The sequence below is a fragment of the Cheilinus undulatus genome, linkage group 11 (assembly GCF_018320785.1).
Source record: "Cheilinus undulatus linkage group 11, ASM1832078v1, whole genome shotgun sequence".
In the NCBI taxonomy this organism is placed as follows: Eukaryota; Metazoa; Chordata; class Actinopteri; order Labriformes; family Labridae; genus Cheilinus; species Cheilinus undulatus.
This window is the reverse complement of record NC_054875.1, coordinates 18628805-18646390: the sequence shown is the minus strand read 5'-3', so window position 1 is coordinate 18646390 and position 17586 is coordinate 18628805. Positions and strand designations below refer to the sequence as shown.

Sequence of the window (17586 nt, the reverse complement as noted above, 5' to 3'; positions counted from 1 at the left end):
AAATATACTGATAAATAAGGTGACACAAAAAAGCCTGCTTTTTTTGTTTTCTTTTTTTCTTGAAAACGAAATGAGTTTACAATGCATTCAAGAGGTATTTAGGCTGCTGTTTCAGTTTAACTCTCCTAAATAGAGTGTGCTCAAGCAGCCTGTGCTTAAATGTTGATGAAAATATCAATTCCTGTGCTACACACTCAAAAGAAATGAATGAGCAGAATAGTTGAGTGTGGGGGGAAAAAAAGCTTAAAAGCCACAGACACACATGTAAGTCCATTCTGACCTATTCTAAGTCATTTTCTCCACATGTCACATGTACTTACCGTTTTTGGCCATATGAAATGACTGTGTAGTTTACCTTTAGAAGTTGTTGGGCTGATTTTCAGGTTCCTCTCTACCATTATCGATGACTCTGACATCCAAACTGCTGGTGGACTGCACATCAGTGTGGTTTTGGTTCCTGTTAGGGCAAAGATGTTTAGTTTCGTCATATTTCTGCTGCTTTCCTTTCTTCTCATCTCTCCCTATGGGCCACAGCCACTGCTCCATCTCTAAGAGTCTCTAGTATTGTGACCAGGGAGACTGAGCCCATCTGAAGACATCCCCAGGGCTGTCTCTGTCCTCTCCATCCCCACCAGATGCAAGGTTACATGCACAGGGGGTCAACAGCCTAGCCAGACACAAAAGCTGCCTAGGGTCTAAGGCCCGCCAGAGGCAAAGAGCCATCCAGGATCAAAGAAAGAAACGTCAATCCAGCTGCCATGCAAAAAAGTGGAGAAGGTACAGATAGGCCCCTGGTGCAACATGCTACCCTCGGGGCTCTTCAGCCAGTGGGGGATCCTCGAGAATGTCTTTCAGCCTCTTGGCAACAGAATGCTCAATGGTTGTTCAAAGGCCAGAGGATTCCACCTGGAAGAGAAGAGGATTGAAAAAGTCACATTTTGTACTGTACTGACATTTTACCGACATTTTACAACATAAACCTCATGTGTCCAATAACAGGCCAAATCCAACCTATAGTACAGCTGTACCTGGCCATATTTCTATTATAACTGGCCCACAGGTATAAGATATGCAATTTCCCACCAGTATAAAAGTGTAAACTGTACCTGTATGATTTAAAATGTCCTTGTTGAATCATAAAAGCAAGTCAGTAAAAATAAAGATATAAAATGTCAAGAAGGTGGGGAAAGATATTAATCAATGTTTTTATTTCATATTTTCAATTTTACATCTAACAATTATGACTTAAACTTATGATTTTTACTTTCTATTTAATATTTTAACCTTTTCATCTCATAATTTTTTACTTTTTAGACTCATACCTTTTTAACTCATTGTTTCCAATGTTAACCATATTTTGACTTTTAAAGTCATGATTTTGACTTTTTCCAATTCAAAATGATTTATCATCAATGTTACATTTTTAAAAAATATATATTTTATCATCGGTGACATTAACGAATAATGTTGTGCCATCGGTCTCAGGTTAGGCCTAAATTCAGAATTCAGCCACCACTGTGATTGACTGACACCCCTGGCCTAAATGGTCTGGCCCTCAGGATGTTTTATTGAAGCTCCGGACCCATGTTGGCACCCCTGTTGTAAACTTAAGAAAGTAGCCTATACCTAAACTCCAAGAATAACTTTAATATACTATGGTAAATGTATGTGGTTACAGTGTATGGCATGAACATTAGACTAGTCTGACTTAAAGAGCATTTGACAGAGTTATGACCTAGAACAGTGGTTCCCAACTTTTTTTCTATGAGCCCCTCTTACTTGTATTGTAGAGTTGAAGGCCCCCAGGTCTCACACAAAAAAAAGGTCATACATGGATTTCAAAAATTAACATCAAAGTTAAAGTGTTCATTGTTAAATCTGTATAAAATAATCAGTCTTATTTTGGCAACTTTTCAGAGCAGACAGAGTCCCCCTCGAAATCTGGGGGGTCCCAACCCAAGGTTGGGAACCAGTGACCTAGAATATATGTACAGTGCTGTGAAAAAGTATTTGCCCCCTTTCTGATTCCTAACTTTTTTTTTTTTTTTTTTGCATATTTATCCCACTCAAATGTTTCTGAACATCAAACGAATTGTAATATCTCACAAAGACAACTAAAGTAAATACAAAATGCAGTTTCTAAATGATGATTTTGTTTATTAAGAGGAAAAAAAAATCCAAACCTATCTGGCCCTATGTGAAAACGTCAACAGTCAAACATGGTGGTGGCAGTGTGATGGTCTGGGGCTGCTTTACTGCTTCAGGATCTGGACGACTTGCTGTGATTGATGGAACAATGAATTCTGCTTTCTACCAGAAAATTACCCAATTCTGCATAACCCAAAAGCTCAAGCGCTTTTGGGTTATGCAGCAGGACAACAACCTGAAACATACCAATGTCCGGACTAAAATCCAATTGAGATGCAGTGGTGTGACGTTAAACAGGCAGTTCATGCTCGAAAACCCTACAATATGGCCGAGTTAAAACAATTCTGTGAAGAAGAGTGGGCCAGAATTCCTCCACAGTGATGCCAAAGACTCATCACCAGTTATCACAAACGCTTAATTTCAGTTATTGCTGCCAAAGGGGGCACAACCAGTTATTAGGTTCAAGGGGTGAATACTTTTTTACATAGGGCCAGATAGGTTTGGATTTTTCTCCCCTTAATAAATGAAGTTATCATTTAGAAACTGCATTTTGTATTTACTTGGGTTGTCTTTGTGAGATATTAAAATTGGTTTGATGATCTGAAACATTTAAGTAGTAAAATAATATCAGATATAAAAATATAAAATATAAAAAAACAGGAACCAGAAATACTTTTTCAGGGCACTGTATAAAAAGTATCCTCCCTCTGCACGATAAAGTGTCCCCTTCAAGTTCAAGTCTGGGAGCCTAAATAAGCATAAATTGAACATTATTTTGTTCTTAAAATAGTTTAAAATGATCTCAAAAGGATTTTGGCTCAGGCTAATTTTGACCAATGTTGCAAAGTAGATGGATTCACCCGTTTCTGTTTTTCTCAGTGTGACACAAATCCATCTGGCGTGCCAGGTTAAGTTTTGAGCAAAGACAGTGCTTAACAAATGTATTAGACCACCACCCAAAGTAAGGTTTATGCCACAGCTGCCCTAAATTAACAGCATTGGTAATTACCAAAATCATTTTTTATGTTTCTGCAATGGTTAATTCACCAATATATATAGAAGCTCTTTAACCAAAATGATATTTTCAATGCTAAAATATAATTATTAATGTTATCCATGAATTTTCAAATTTACTGATTTACAAAAAAAAAAAAACCCTGAAAAAATAGTAAAGCACATTATTATTTCTTGATTAATATGTCAAATTATAGTTATTCATTTGCATTCCTGAACAGAAAAATGAGTTTTGGTGGTTGAATGTTAAGCTTGATTAATTTCTGACTTCTCAGAGGAGTCCAGTGAGCTGGCTCAAATTTGGGTATAAAAAAAGGTGAATTCAGTTTGAAATTCCTCATTCCTGTTCAAAATGGTAAAATGTGGAGAGCTCACTGAAAATGAAAGAGTCTGCATTAAAGCACTTCATCAAAATATTTATGTTTTCTCATTTTTATGACAGGTGGTCTAATAAATTAGTTAAGCACTGTATTTAAAAATATCTTACCTCCAAAGTAGCTCAGCCACAGTCTATCTCTGGCCCGTCCTTAAATAACCTCACGTAATGTCACCGTTCTGTTACCATGACATTTACTTTAACATGTAAATCGAAGAAATAGGCTATGTGAGCTCTATGTTGAAGTTAATATTTAAGGTATAGTGAAAAGTGGAAGTAACTAATTACTTTTACTCATATTACAGTAATTTAGTAGCTTTTTTGGCTACTTGTACTTTTCTGATTACATTTTGAAATTAATTCTTCTTAAGTAAGTTCTAACCTGATTAACTGTACTTTTACTTGCGTAGGCTACAGTACCCCCCTGTACTTTTTCCACCTCTGTTGACTAAACAGTAGCACATAGTGAGCAGGGATGCATGATATTATTGGCATGATATCAGTGTCAGCAGGTATTAGGCTTAAAAAGTAAATCTGTATCAGCACATATGAAAATTTCTGATGATATTTACAGTCAATGTTTGGCAATAATCTGCCTATATCAGTGGTAAATATTGGCTTAACAAACAAGTTAGTGGAGTTTGAGGTTGGACCAACTGGACATCAGCTGAAGTCTTTTCTTTGTTCATCATCATGTCTCAACATTAAAAAAACTTTTTTAGAGACTGAAATTTTTTAATGTGTTCCATCCTCAAACTTTAAATTGTGTGTTTTAAGGACTGAACCTAGGTCTAAATTTAATTTAGATATCGATGTCGATGTTGGTATCGGCTAAAATTAACTTGTAAAAGTCAGCATATCAGATATGGGCAAAAATCTGCGCAAAAATCATTCTCTCAGAATGATTCCACATCACATCCCAAATCTGCTGTTGCATTTTACTATATTATAGAGATAGGGCTTTACCTAAAAAGCCTGGTTGGAAATCCATATTCTCATGTTGTTATTGTCAATAAGGTACGATCATAGTATCTACTCAGTACTTTAAGTGAACTTTAAATACTTTGTACTTTTACACAAGTTCTACTTAAGTTTATAGACCAGTACGTTTACTTAAGTAAATTCTAACCAGAGTAACTGTACTTTTACTGGAGTATTACAATCATATACTTTTTCCCACCTCTGAGGACAGGTCCTGCATCTTGGTGGCTCATGTTTAGGGAGAGGCATGAAAGTGAACTACTAACGCCACTTGAGAGGGAATGGCTTCAAAAGCATTTAGCCATTTTCAAAACCATTCTCATAGCCCATCCTATTTCCTCATTAAGATCTGGTCATTTCCACCACTTCTATGACTAATGAGGCAAAATCCATCATGGTAGTTTTAATTATTTTTTGTAAAAAACTTTACTTGACTTCAGATTATCAATTGATTTGTCCCTCTTGCTGCACTTCAACCCTAGGGAAAAAATAGAATAAACAAACAGAAAGCACAGCTACTTTGGGTGCTGATAAGCAAATAACATTAAAAAAAAAAAAAAAGAAAGAAAAAAAGAACACAATTAAAAAACACCTTGAAGTATCACCTTTCAAATTTAATTGGTCATATCTTTTAACAAATTCCTCATTTAAACAAGAAAAGCATAACATTTAACATCATTTAATTTTTGATATCTGAATGTTACAAAATTATTTTTAATATTAACACAAAAGAGAAAAAAGCTATGACAGCAATGTTTGACAAGGAAATGCATTGTTTTCATAGAAAAGAGAAATATTTTAGCTATTTTATTGGCTGCAATGAATGAAAGGTACACTTAAACATGAAAACTGAAACTAAAAATCTAAATGACTGCCATTGTATGAAGTAGTTAATGCATGTTTCATTAAATGGGAGGTAACGACAAATATATAAACTATAAGATTTTTAATTAGGAAATTTTCATTTAATATAGTCTTTTTTTTGTTGTTGTTTTTTGAAAATGTGCATCTAATTTTTTTTCAATTACATTCATAACAATAAGTCTTTAACCAAAGACACTAAAGTGTGTTCTGCTACCAGTAGAGAAGTTTTCATCACCTGTTTGTCAACAGACTATACCATTTCTTATTCTAAGTTTGTAGTTAACAGTGGATTGAGAAGTTGTCTCAATTTTAATGAGCCAGCGTCCATTTTGTGCTGACCGAAATTATTTTGAGCTAGTGTGGCCTTCATTATTTAGTAGAGGATATTTCTCTGATAATTTTGCAAAACAATGTTTAAAATTGACTTTTTTAATAATAACTTAATTCATAATCCAGATGTTTCTTTAGATTAGAAAATTAACAAATCTATAATATTGTGCACTTAGCATCTTTGACTGTGGGTCCTTAAATTTCATATAACTTGCCTTTAAACAGGATAATAGATAAGGAGGAATTACTTAAGAGTCATAAAACAGATAAGAAAACTCTTCAAATATGTCCTTCTTTGGTCTTGGTGTTAATCATCAATTCACAGTCAAAGACAGTAGTTCTTATTAGAGCCAATATGTTGGGGTTTAGTAACAACACCGGCATTTAAGTTATGCTACATCTATGCAGTTTGAAGGCTGTTATATCTCATTTTGGACCATTTGGCGTTTTTGTTACTGGTTTTAACCATTTACTGAAACATACTAGAGGTGAGGTCTGGCACCATTTTCAGCTGTACTGGTCAGAGATTTTTTATATAAATATCCAGTGAAATTAGCATCTCTTGTCCAATGATCTCTGAAGTTAACACAAATGTTAGAATAAGAAGAACTGGGAGGAAATTTACTTAGTGAAGGCGCCCATAAACAAATCAAAACAACTGAACCATAAATCCATTATCCTTCATATATACATGACAAGTTATTCTCGTAAATAATTCAAGTTTCCATAAAAGGGGTTTCATATGGTATCTCCATATCTCACACAGCAACTGTAAAACTGAGGCATTAGGATCACCTCTCTTTTACTGCAACAAAGGGCGCTTTCAAAAAGTTTAGAATTTGTTTTCAGTAATAATGTTAATATAAAAGTTTTACATCATGATCAAAATGAAATAAGTATGTATAATGTGTCACATCCTGAAGTAAATCTTGAGGTTACTGAGTAGTGTTCAGGAGAGTTTGGTTTAAAGTAAATGTGTCCATACAACAAAACACACAGCCATTACAGGCCAAATAAAATACAACTGTAAGTTAAAAGTGCAACCAAAGAAACATAAAAGAAAAAATGCACCACTCCAACAGCTACCTCCCTCAATTCTTTGAATTTCTTAAGAAACAACATCAAACAGCAAAACAAAGGGTGGGGATGTTCACGCCATTTAAAATTGTTTGTGTCTGTGCTGCAAAAAGCATCCTTTGTAGATATTTCTTGATGTCTTAAAGCAGAACCTCCAACCTTTTCAAATCCACCTTTAAAAAAATCTGTTAGATTCATTCACCAAAGCTCCCAAAGTCATTTCCCATCATATTTAATAGGTGGTACACCAAGTAAACAGAACATTGGCACAAGTAAAAAAGGCCATACACTGTAGTATAGGACTTCTCTGTAACCGCCAGGTTTCCATTAAGAGAATTTCAGTTAAGATGCTGAGATGTACTAGGAAAGAAATTTCTAGGTGGCGGAACCGACAGAGTCAGAGTGAAAGGTCATGTTCCCCGAGGAAGATGCCGATGGTGTGCTTACAAAACTGTTTGTGCTTCCTTTCCCCTCTACCTTGCTCAAGTGCTTCTGATGCACCCAGTCTGCCGTGGCACCTGCCCCAGCACTCCCACCTGTCCTTTGCTTGAAGGCAGAATGCCCGAGAGTCTGACGGCTGCATCTAGGAGAGCCTGTTTCACAATGCAGTTCCTTGTCTCGTGAGCGCTCATGGCAGCCTTTACCAGAGCCACATGCCCCAGGGCTTTTTTTGCCATCAGGCCTGTCTGGTTTGGGGGAGCCCTCAGGTGAGTTACCCCGACTACTGCTCCGTTTGTGTTCAGAGAGCCGCCTGAGCGCTTGAGGCTCACGTTCAAAGTCTGTGAGCGGAAAGTAAGGAAGGATCACTGTGTGTTGTTCATACACGTTGGGGATAAGTGAGATGGTGGATGTGCGTCGCGGGCTCTTCCTGGGACTAGGCAGTGGTGTCTCATCAATAAAGTTAATCACTTCATCACGGCTGAAACACCGCAGCTCATCTTCATAGCGCTCCCCACCACAAACCACACGTGGCAGGTGTTTTAGGGGGTGCACACTGTCCTCAGAGCGTCGCCGTTTGCGGTGTGGGTGATGGTGATGGTGATGATGATGGTGGCTCTCCTCGTGGTAGGAGACCAGGCTGCTCCTGCGCCTCTCGTGGCGCGGCAAGGTGGAGCTGTAGTGGGCACTCACTATCATGTCCTCGCTGGAGCCCCATCTGTGAAGGTATGAGGGGATCCGGTCGCTGGTCCACATGTCGGTTTCGTCGTGGGAGTATCTTCTTGTAGGGGGCACCTGAATCCAACACACAGATCAATACCTTCAGTCTAGCAGTGATGTTAATATTTACTCATTTAGAATTCTACAGCAATACAGAATAGATAAATACATTAACCAAGTCATGTTACGAAACACTCCTTTAGTTTTTTTTAAACATTTATACAGATATTATAAAAGAAATTGCATGTAGGATTTTTGAAAGTTTACTGTATTCTGCAACTTTGACATGAATATAACTTGCAGTTGTCCCAATTAACTGTCCTGTGTAATTCATAAGCTTTCTTGCATTACTCTCAATGCAGGAAACATTTTAGTTTGAGGTATCGTTATGAGTTTAATAACCGATTAATTTGAAGCATTTTGTAAAATCCTACATGTCACACATACAATTAACTTGTATGTTCAAGCTGTTAACTGCAGCTTCTATTTTTGTTAGTCCCTTAGTCATGTTATTACTTTTGAACAGTGAAACATGCATTTACATGGTTATTTCTTCACTAGTATGCAAAGTTGGTAATTCTCTTTATGTTATACTTACATTCCATTCTGTTCTGTCAACTATGCAAGAGAGAGAGGGTTTGTCAAGGTGACGTCAAGAGCCACAAGATTGATATCAGCCTGCCCCCCTGTGGTTGCTTTTAGTAAATGCAGAGACATGAGACAGCAGATGATACAGTAGCAGTGTTTGGTAGGTGGGAGGGCTGAACAGCAGAGGGCAGCACAAGCATTAGAATGAAAAAGGATGCAGGAGAGTATGTTGGATGGTAAGAGGGAGAAAACAAGACAAACACATCACAAAAAGCCATAAAGCCAAAGAGAAGGCTTTATTAATTAATGGAGTGACTTGAGAAATACCTTAGCACTTCTCAAATGGAGCTGTTTCTTGATCATGACTTGAAGGGTTTTTGGTTTATGGGCTAATTCAGCTTTTAACCCTTCAAACAGCATCAAAAATATTAGGATACATCACAACTCACTGAAGTTAAAAATGCACCATATTTGTTTCACCATCACATATACACAGCAGCGGACAAGCACAGCTAAAAACTGCTTTATGATCAATGAATCTATTGTTGTGTGACGAGATATGTCAGACACAAAAGCAATGTATGGAGTAATGGTTTGGTCGAATGAAATGAATGGCTACTGTATACATCTCTGTTTCAAGGCTTTCTAAAAAGTCTGACACTAAACGTAGCACAAAAAGTATGGCAATTTGTGTTTGGTACATTATTTCTTTGTTGTAGCAATGCTTCTTGGCGATAAATCTCATACCCTTGGAAAGTCTGTTTATTACCCTTTTAAACGGTGCCACATTTGTCAGGAACATGCATTTGTGAGATGAGCAGCAAAGCTGAGTATGTGGGTTGCACCCATGAAAAATTTGCCAAATCTTCTCTGCCAATGCCAAACAGCTTATTTTGCCATGACTCTTGTTTTGGTGTTTGGTGGACTGGATGATTGAAGTTTGAAGGAACAAGACATATTGGCAATTTAACCATTTAACAAACAGGAGCCTCAGTAGCTTGAGCTTCTGGTACCCCCAGGTGGAGAGAATCAGGTGCCTGTTTTTCATCACTGGAGGCAATCTTGATGCAGAGAGATATTGAGATGAGATTCTGCAACCAGTTGCAATCCCATATCTCCATAGTCTGGGACCGAACTCTGTCCTCTAAGATGACAACCCTCACCCTACAGAGCAGGGTTTATCAGACATCAACCTCAGAATTTGGGACTGGAGAGGATGGAATGGCCTACCAGCAGTCCTGACCTCAAACCCATTGAACACTTATGGGTTCAACTTGGGCATGCCATTTGTGCCAGAGTAACCAACACAACCACACTGGCTAACTTGCGACAAATGCTGGTTGAGGAATGGGATGCCATCCCACAGCAGTGTGTGACCAGGCTGGTGACCAGCATGAGGAGGAGGTGCAAGTGCTGTTGTGGCTGTGTGTGATTCTTCCACCAGCTACTGAGGCTCCTGTTTGTTCAATTATTAAATGGTTAAATTGCCAATATGTCTTGTTCCTTCAAACTTCAATCATCCAGTCCACCAAACACCAAAACAAGAGTCATGGCAGAATAAGCTGTTTGGCATTGGCAGAGAAGATTTGGCAAATTTTTCACAGGCGCAACCCACATACTTAGCTCTGCTGCTCATCCCACAAATACGTGTTCCTTACAAATGTAGCACCATTTAAAAGGGTAATAAACAGGCTTTCCAACAGTATAAGATTTATTGCGAAGAAGCATTGTTACAACAAAGAAATAATGTACCAAACACAAATTTCCGTACTTTTTGTGCTAAGTTTATTTAAAATTTCTGCGATAATGCTGGACTTCGGGGGTGTTATACCAGTTTTATTTTTTTTTTTTTTTGGTTACAAAATTCCAATATTTATAAAAGTTAATCATTTGTGAGTTGTATTTTCTTCAGCATGTATAAACGTATCTTCACCACAGTCTTGCAGGCCAAGTCCAAAGAGATTCTCATCCTCAATTATTTTTTATAAATAAATTGAATCAAGCTTCATTCTTTTTTGTGTCAGGGACAGTTTGTTAAGTGCTGAAATCAAAAGAGGTACTGTTATTTTGTCCTTTAAGGCTGCATGTTTGAACGAGTTTTGTTTTTGATAAAATCTAAAACTGGTCAGCCAGTTACTGAACTCTTAACCTCTTACAAAACAGAACATGTAGGCCTATGACCATGAGACACGAGGTGATAAATGAGTAATATCTAATATGTTAATGGGACTGTAGATGGTCATATTTACCAAACATTTGTCAAATATAGTTTGTTTTAAAAGATAAAAAGAAAATCTGGAAGAGACAGCATAACAAAATGTCCAAATGATTTCATAAAATTCAAACAATATATTCTAAAGGCCCACTGGGCCATTTCACCATGCACATAAGCAATGAAGTGTCATGAAAAATAGTTCAATTGATCAATTGAAAGAAATGAAGGAAATTCATGAAAATATACCTGCAAATACTGCATTTTATCTTCCTGTTGTTCCCTCAATGGATACCCTTGCAGAACCCCCCTTTCTAAGGTTGAGAACTCATACTTGGCATTACGGTCTACCGTCACGATTTCAGGCGGCGAGCTATAGTCATATGGTCTGTCATTTATTAAGTCGGCATGTATTCCTCCATCTTGGCTGTTTTCTGCAAAGTGCAGAAAAGCACGAGCGTCAGGATTAGAGAGCAACGTACTCAATACACAAGACAGACAGACAGACAGACGAATAGATAAGAGAGACAAGTTCAATTGTTCTCCGATTAGTTGACTTCACCTACAGGTCTGTTCATGAATATATGGTTTGGATCAAACATGTTCAAGTTCAAAATAATCAATTCAAATTTTCGGTATGAAAACAAAAAGTCCCAAATTGGTTCTGAACTCAGAAACTATGCCAAACAGTGGTATAAAGAATCTTTGAAGGTCTAGAGCTTAAATTCTTAATTAAAAAAAAAAAAAAAAAACACAAGTCAAGTTTTTTTTAATAACCATCAACCAGATTTGTTACAGAGATTACTGTGTTCATGTTCTTTAAAGATCAATTGGAGATGGGTGTAAAATGTGGATCTTGAGAAAGATGCTAGCCAAAAAGATGGAAGATGGAAGTAGCTTTTTGCACAGGCAGCTTGGCATGCAAGTCAGTAGCTTTGGAAAAACAGGAAATAACCCTTATACATACAACTGTGATGAGTTATACATGGCAAGCCCTCTGGAAAAAAGCAGAGAACTGGCAGTGTTAATTATCACACAGAATGTGTTCTGCCCTGTGTTATTTTATGGCTCCTGTTGGACAACGAGCAGTTATCAGGGAGGGTGTGAGGAGGAAGAGAATCAGAAGGTTTGGAAGGATCAGAAACAAGACGGAAAGGTTCAGATTGGGTTGAGTTTAAACATTGCCAATAAAAAAGGCAGATGGTTCACACTGTCATCAGTTTGCATGACTATGGTGATCTGATCATGGACTAGCCTCATAATCATTATCATGTGACCTAATTTAAGGACCAAATTTTGTTGAAGTGTCTGTGATTCCTTGCTGAAGTGTGTCATTTTCACCCCCCTGGATATTTCAACAATTGAGGCACTTCTTGCGAGATTTGTTTCTCTTACATCTGTAACTTAGATGTCTGCTAAGTGCTGTTTTACTGAAATGTCTAACTTAGATTTCACTTGATTTTAATTTGTGTTTTTTACTTTAATTTTACCAGAAAGCTTGACCAAAAAAACCCTGCCAAATAAAAATTAAACAAAACAAATAAAAAAAAAACCATTTAATTCATTGAATATATATTTTATTCCCAACAAGGGTAGATTCCTTTGTGACTTGAGGAAAATATGACCATCACGATGACATGAAAGTGTTTTTCAGCTTTATTGTGATCACTATTGGACCCTAACAAATAAATGGAGAACCATTTATTTTATCATCCTCTAATGCCAGGGCACTATAGAGGAAGACTGACTGATGAGAAGAAGGAAGAAGTGCTGCTGGAAAAATATGTCCTTTGTCCAGCAACATTTCTATCTTCTTTTTCTTTGTAACGACATCAATCTGAAAGCATGAGAATGTAAATCATTTCATTAGGTCCACACCACAGAAGAAAAAAACACAGAAAAACAGTTTTTTTTTTTTACTTTAGAGAGGTATGTGACACAGACACTTGTCCCCTCAGTTTAATCTTTCTGACTATAATGGTCACAGTATAGGTCACATGATAACATTTGACCACTAAAGTTAGACCTCTAGAAATTATGTCAAATGTATGAATACTGACCATTACAAACAAACTAAAAAGTCAACAGAATTCTTTTAAGAGTCACATACAAAATCTGTAAAACTCAGGACTGGTTTACAAAGGTAACAACCACTCCGTAGAAGTCTGATCAAATATGAAAATATTTTAAAAAATAAACACAATTAAAAATCTTAAAGATTGGGCACAAGTTTTAATCAGGAAGACCAACAGAGGTTTTCCGTTTTTAATATAAAAATCTGTTGCATAATCATTTTTTCCCATAATTTGCATCATGAACTTGATTCCTGTCTGCAAAATAAGGCTGCCACTGTCACAAGGGATCCTTTACCAAAAAAACATGAATTTGTGTATAAACATTCTAATGTTTCTGAAGCCCTCTTGAATTGGTTGAAAAGCACCACATTAATGTCAGACTGTGTAACTTATCTGCAACCATGCCTACCTAATAAACAATGCACTTGAACTAACACTATAATTTGACAGCAGCACCTGTCAAAACACACTCTGAAATAATCTATTAAACATTTATTTTATTCTACAACTGTCTAAAAAGTTTCCTTCAAGTACAAACCTCAGTTCCAAAAAAGTTGTGACATTGTGTACAATGTGAATAAAACAGAAGACAATGATTCGCAATCTTTTTCAAACTATATTCTAAAGATTACAGCACAAAGTAAAGTTCAATGTTCAACTAATAAAGTTAATTGATTTTTTAAAATAAACACAATCTGAATTTGATGCCAGCCTCAAAACATTCCAAAGTATGCTGATAAGGGGCAAGAAAAGGTTAGGAAAGCTGTAGAATGTTCCAAGGAATACCTGGGACTTTCCACATGTAAGTAAGTTAATTGGTAACAGGTGAAGGTACCGTGTTTGTGTATGAAAGTAGCCCTTCTGAAAAGCTCAGTAGTTCGCAATCAGTGATGTGCAAGGTTCTCAGAAGAATGTGTTAGCAAATAATCCAACAGTTTATGAACAGCAGTCCTCGACATCATCAAAAGATTCAGAGAATCTGAAGAAATCTCTGCATGTAAAAGGCAAGGCTGAAAACCAACATTAGATGCCCATGACCTCAGATACCTCAAGTAGCACTGCATGAAAAACTGGAGTCATTCTGTAAAGGATATTACAATGTGGGCTCAGAAAGACTTGGAGAACTATTGTCAGTTAGAGCATCTGTGATGGTGTGGGAGTGGACTAGTGTCTGTGGCATGGGTAACTTGCACATTTGTGAAAGCACCATTAATACTGAAAGGTACATACAGGTTCTGGGAGCAATATATGCTTTCATCCAAACAATGTATTTTTCATGGATGTCCTCGCTTATCTCAGCAAGACAAAGCTAAACCACATTTTACACCAGATACAACAGAACGGCCCCTCAGTGATAGAGTGCAAGTACCAGACTTGCCTGGTAGTGTATGATGAAGCGCAAATACAACAACAGAAATCTTTCACTGTTGAGCAGCTTAAGATATGTACATGAAGAAAGAGCGGGAAAGGATTCCACTTTTTATACTTCAAAACTTGCCGTATTGACCCGAATATAGGACAATGTTTTTTTTTTCGTTGAAAATAATGTTAAAAAGTGAGGTTGTATGCTCTGTAAACAGTAGGCATCAGTTAATCCAGATTAAGGTTGTTCATCATCTGCATTATTCCAAAGTCACCTGCATACATTTTATCCCGCAATTTCACCACTGTGTGACAGGAGTAAAGTGTGGGAGGGTAAGCTGTCCCACACATTTTGGTTTTGCTCATCATTAACAGCATTCTGGTCTAAAATATTTGACTGGTATTCAAAAGCTTACAACAGATCTCTCAAACCAGAATGTGGTCTTGCAATCTTTGGCCACTCAAGCTCAACTAAAGGACTTCCAACACCCTTGAAACAGGCACTAATTTTGGGAATGATTGTGGCCAAGAGACTCATTCTTGGTGACTGGAAATCCCCCTCTCCACCTTCTTTCCAGAAATGGGTTTCTAGTACGTTGTCAGTCATATAGACGGAGAGACTCAGATTTTTAAGGACTGACTCTATAAAAACTTTCTCTGCTTATCTGGGATCCATTTGTCTGCATGCAAACATATCTTATGTCCACATTATATTTTCATTTTTACATTTACCTATTACTCTCTGCCTCAAAATTTGATGCACAGCATTTTGAGTCACATTGTATGATTTGTAGCTTTGCACATTGTTTTGTTTGGTAACTGACTGTCTGAGCCCTGTTGTTTGTCTTTATTTTTTATTTATTTATTTATTATTTCCACTTTTGCTGTTTCTAGACAAAATTGAAAAATTACAAATTATATATATATATATATATATACACACAAAGTGAGGTCGTCTTTGTAATTGGGGACTAACCATAGACACATGCTGGTAGTTGTCTAAGGAGGCTACACAATTGCAACAGCAGAGGGAAGCAGTTTTTTGTAATGCAAGTGACTTCACTATGGCTTTGGTCATCTGTCAATCACAGTGGAGCTAAAGTGACAGGAGATGAAAAATGGAGAGGAGCAGTGATTGTTTGGAGCAAAGAAGATTAAAAGTGGGGCAAGTTAAAAGACAACTGAGGTGGAGTTATGAGGCTAATTTTAAGATACTGGTTGTCAATGCAGCAGAGATGTCAAACAACTGTCAGGCAGCCAAGAAATAATGGTGTTACGGAGTGTAATGTCCAAAGATGGCGCGTGCAAAAAGACCATCTGAAAATTGGTAACAGTAAGAGAAAAGCTTATCGTGATCCTCAAAGAGGCTGCTTCCAAGAGATTGACAGGAGGGTTTGTTATTGAGTAACGTAACGAAGGCATGCCCACCATTGGCTTTGTAAATAGATCCCCTATGCATGGGATGAAGTAACACCAGAAAGCACCATCAGTGGATTTAAAAAGTGCTGCATATCAAATGCATTGGATGGTAGTGAGGATGGCGTTTTGTGGGAGGTGACGGGGCAGCAGCATGGGAATGGAAGTGACAGTGAGCACAGCAAGGCAGAGGACATAGCAATACTGTGGTTTCTGTTTCTGTCAAACTGCTTGACGAATTGATCTCACTATTATGGCTCATGAAGTACTAGTATTTAAATTCTAAATTGCTCAGTGAGTGGTTCGTGTATACTTAGGAATTGCTAATGATTGTATTTATAGCCAAAAATGGAATCTTTAATTATGATTTCAATTATTTTTTTCTCATAATTTCAATAAAAAAAATCATTTCTCTAAAGGAAGTAAAATTTGGTTATTAGAGTCTTTTTCTGAAGATTAGTCTTGAAAAGAGGGGGGTTTGTCTTATAATCAAGGTCGTCCTAAATTTGGGTCAATACGGTAGTATCTTCACTCCCCAGATGCTTATAAAGTGTGCTAAAAGGCGATGACACAAAGTGCCCCTGTCCCAACCTATGTGGAAGGCATCACATAATAAAGTGTATATATTTTCAAGATGACAAAGTTTATCAGCTGAAACATTTAACATCACGTAGTCGTGTTGTATTCATTTGAATATACTGTAGCATACTGTAATGATTTGCAACACTGTATCATGATTTTATTCACATTTGACACAATGTTCCAACTTTTTTTGGAATTGAAGTTTGTATGGAAATAAAAATAAAAACTTAAAATGTAAAGGTTTTAAGACCTAATCTAATAAAAGCATTTGATAATTAGGAAGTAAAGTGTAGGGGAACGTTTACATATTAGGACTGATCTTAGAAGTGACACCATGAGATATCTTCAGAGCCAGAGGTCAAAATCATGTTATAAACTATTTTAGCTTGATCCTAACCTCTGTTTCCTTTCTACAAAATGCTTCCTTCAATTTCCCCACCTTTGGCTACAGGACAAAACTTTTCAGGTTGATCCACAACATTTTTCACAGTAATTCCTACAGCCAAAGACAGCCCAGATCACTTCAACACAAAGTTTTTCCAAACCTTAAATTTAAAGAGTCAGTTAAATCTTCAGCTGTTCCTAGGATGTTGTTAAATCAGGATGATTCTTTGAAATCTACTTTCAGAGCAAGCATTGCTGCTAAAATATGCCAACTGACTAAATCCTACTCTAAGCTTATTCACTTTTTCACACTGAGCTGTCTTTGACTATAGGAATCATTCTTAGCGTTCACATCATCATGTGCAAAAGAGGAAAAAGGAGGCAGAACAGGAGTGTGACAGCTAACAGTGACTTACCCTCGTCCACATCATCATTGGACATGATAGCAACACACTTCTCCCAGACCATGCGGATGTCTGCACGATAGCGGTCACAAGCCCAAAGGAACATGGGCAGCAGGATGGACTGGACAATGGAGCACCACAGCACACACAGCACCATCCAGTTGTAGGAGCGGTCAAACTTTAGACTGGCAAAGCTCACAACCTGAACATGATCAGAAGAGGATGTGATAAGTACATAATCCCTCTCAATGTATTAACAAATGTCAGACTTCTTACTGTGTTACATTACACAGTCTCAACAAAAGACATTCAGTGATATTTAGAAAATATTTTGCAGACCTGATGTTACACAATATATGATATGATACAACACACTTTATTGTCCCCTTGGGGAAATTTGTCAGGTACTCCAAGTATTGTGCTCATTTAGCTGCCAACATAATAACATAGAAATAAGTTGAAACAACAGCAATAACAATCCACCAGTACATGAAATAGCACACACCAATGAAAAACACAAGCATCATATGCCAGCAGATATTTTAGGGAAGACTGTTCCAGAGTTTAGGAGCTGTCACTGCAAATGACAATAACCTCTGGATTTAAAATATGAAA

At 37.1% G+C, this 17586-nt stretch overlaps 1 protein-coding gene across 1 annotated transcript in view; it reads right to left on the bottom strand.

Moving 5' to 3' along the window:
• Positions 1 to 5146: 5146 nt before the first annotated feature.
• The window catches only part of LOC121517511 (probable G-protein coupled receptor 153), a 76674-nt gene continuing 64234 nt past the window's right edge, over positions 5147 to 17586 (bottom strand). Inside the window, exons 4-6 of the mRNA XM_041799336.1 lie at positions 16984 to 17173; positions 10998 to 11182; positions 5147 to 8023 (exon numbers count right to left, since the gene is read on the bottom strand). Coding sequence (XP_041655270.1) covers positions 7166 to 8023; positions 10998 to 11182; positions 16984 to 17173 — 1233 coding nt within the window. The 3' untranslated portion in view covers positions 5147 to 7165. The remainder of the gene's footprint in view (positions 8024 to 10997; positions 11183 to 16983; positions 17174 to 17586) is intronic.